The sequence below is a fragment of the Arachis ipaensis genome, chromosome B03 (genome assembly GCF_000816755.2).
Source record: "Arachis ipaensis cultivar K30076 chromosome B03, Araip1.1, whole genome shotgun sequence".
In the NCBI taxonomy this organism is placed as follows: Eukaryota; Viridiplantae; Streptophyta; class Magnoliopsida; order Fabales; family Fabaceae; genus Arachis; species Arachis ipaensis.
The window spans coordinates 131,020,370-131,022,725 of record NC_029787.2 but is presented as its reverse complement, the minus strand read 5'-3'; the positions used below and the strand labels follow the sequence as shown (position 1 = coordinate 131,022,725).

Here is a 2,356-nt window from a genome sequence, read left to right as displayed (position 1 = left end):
TTTCTATTGGATTACGCCAAGTTCCTCTTTCTCTGTGCTCAGATGTGAACCTCGGTTTGTGCAGGTCCTCGCTTGATTCTTTGCGACTCCTAGAGCTAACGTACTTGTCCAAGAGTCCTTGTCTTGATAATCTCTCCAAGAGGTCTTTTGCCGCCATACATTCGTCAGTTGTATGGCCGAACTTTTGATGGAATGCGCAATGTTTGCTTTTGTCCACGTACTTCTGATCTTGGTACGTTCCTGCCTTGACTGGTGGCCTTATGACTTTGTTGTGCAGTATCTCTTTAATGATGTCTTCTCTCCTGGTGTTAAACTTGGAATAAGAATCGAATTTTGGTGTTAGTTTAAAAGTCTTCTTAGGGTCCTTATGGTGGGACCTGTTCAGCATGTCGTCCTCTTTCTAAGATGGTGGTCTTTCACTTCTTCTGGTTTCCCGCAGCTCTTCTATCTCAATTTGTCCTGTGGCCTTTTCCCTGAATTCCTCCAATGTTTTCGGCTTTGCTACAGCTATGGCTTCTTGGAATTTTTCGGGTCAAAGGCCGCTTTTGATTGCATGTAGCTGTACTTCCGAGTTTAGATCGGGAATCTTCATAGCTGCTGTGGTGAAACGCATCATGTAATCCTTCAGACTCTCATGCTGCCCTTGCTTGATTGTGCTGAGGTAGTCGGAATCCCTTACATAAATTTTAGATGCTGCAAAATGATTAATAAACATCTTGGCGAACTCGTCAAAGCTAGTTATAGACCCTGCAGGCAAATTGAAAAACCATAGTAAGNTTCAAGAACATCATGGATTCGAATTTCGTGACATGCACTTTAGGGTCCCCGACGCCCTTGTATGGTGTTAGGGTCATTGGGAGCGTAAAGTTCATGGGCATTTTGAAATTCATTATTTCTTCAGAGAACGGGTTGGCTCGTCGTCTCTCGATTTTCAGCGTAGTTTCCCCCGTCTTAGCGTTTGACTCAGATTGATGCTCTTCGTGCTGGTCAGCGTTTGTCCTTTTGCTGTCGACCTTCCGATCTCCGTTGTTTTGCATTGCTGCCAATATTTCGGCCATTCGCTGATTCTCTGCTAGGAGTGCGGCATTTGCGGCCGTGAGATCGGCATTAGTTCGGGGGGGTTGTTGAGTTTCCGAGTAATCGGTCATAATGTCCTTCCTGCAAAGAAGAATGAAAACAAAGGTAGATGCAGATAAATTATGAGAATTAAAATGATCGTGGGCGAAATTAGACTATCGGGCCCCACGGTGGGCGCCAAATATTCCTGTATGGATACTGATACCGAGCTATACGTCGGTTTTCTATCAATCGAGCTAAGCTCGGCAACCCAAGCTGGTTGAATTGTATCTTCAAGAATCTGAACCCGAGCGTGGTACCTGCAAAAAGGACTCCGATACCCAAATCAGTAAAATAAAAGATTAAATAAAAGAGGTGGATGAGAGTAGGGGTGATCTCAGTGAGTATGCTGGGTTTTTTCTCTTTCTCGTGTGTGTTGCTTAATTCCTCGGCCTGGTTTTATAACGTAGTCTGTTCACTTAGTGGTTCGTTAGCCTCCGTGATTCTTATTTGTTGTAGTCCGAGATTGAGTGGGACGTTTTAATCCGAGATCCGCGGGACGTGATTCGTTTGATTTGAGCCGTTGAGGCGAAGTATTTGTTCGGTTTTATCCGATTTTGTGGAGGTTCAGTACACTAATACTAGATGTGTTGCATGGAATTGAGAATTATTATATGTAATATATACAAATATGAATGTTATATATGTAATTATAGATGTTAATTTAATAATATTTTTAACAACTTCCACTATGTAATTATTCTTTACATAGATTGTTATAAATAAAAATAGAAAAGGAAATATAGAAGAAAAGTATGAAATAAATCTTAAAAAAACATTGAAGAAGAAGTAAATAGAAAAAAAGAAAAGAAAAAAAAAAGCAAAGGATATGAAAAAATAATACATCAAAGATTGAACACTTACGAAATTGAAACGAATGATGAATATTTTCTATTAATTATTAGGCGAATTGTGTTTTGGTGCTTGAAGCTTATTGGCAAATTAGACCTTATATAATATAATGAAAGATAATAGAAGAGGAATATTGATGAAACCAATGAAAGAAAATAGAACAGAAATAGCCTGATATTTTAGACATATGATATTATTATATAATATTAAAATCGGTACATAATTTTAGCTTATTATTTTATTACTATTAATGCACATAAAAAACATTATGATAAATTTTACTTGATAAATCGATAGAAAGATATATTATGTTTATTATTTATTATTATAAAAAATTAAATTGATATTTTTTTTTAAAATTAATTAGTTTGAAATTAAAATTTTCAAC

The 2,356-nt window shown here is 37.4% G+C and overlaps 1 protein-coding gene across 1 annotated transcript in view; it reads right to left on the bottom strand.

Moving 5' to 3' along the window:
- Positions 1-1,148, bottom strand: part of LOC107633865 — a 1,936-nt gene extending 788 nt beyond the window's left edge. Inside the window, exons 1-2 of the mRNA XM_016337462.1 lie at positions 907-1,148; positions 16-302 (exon numbers count right to left, since the gene is read on the bottom strand). Coding sequence (XP_016192948.1) covers positions 16-302; positions 907-1,148 — 529 coding nt within the window. The remainder of the gene's footprint in view (positions 1-15; positions 303-906) is intronic.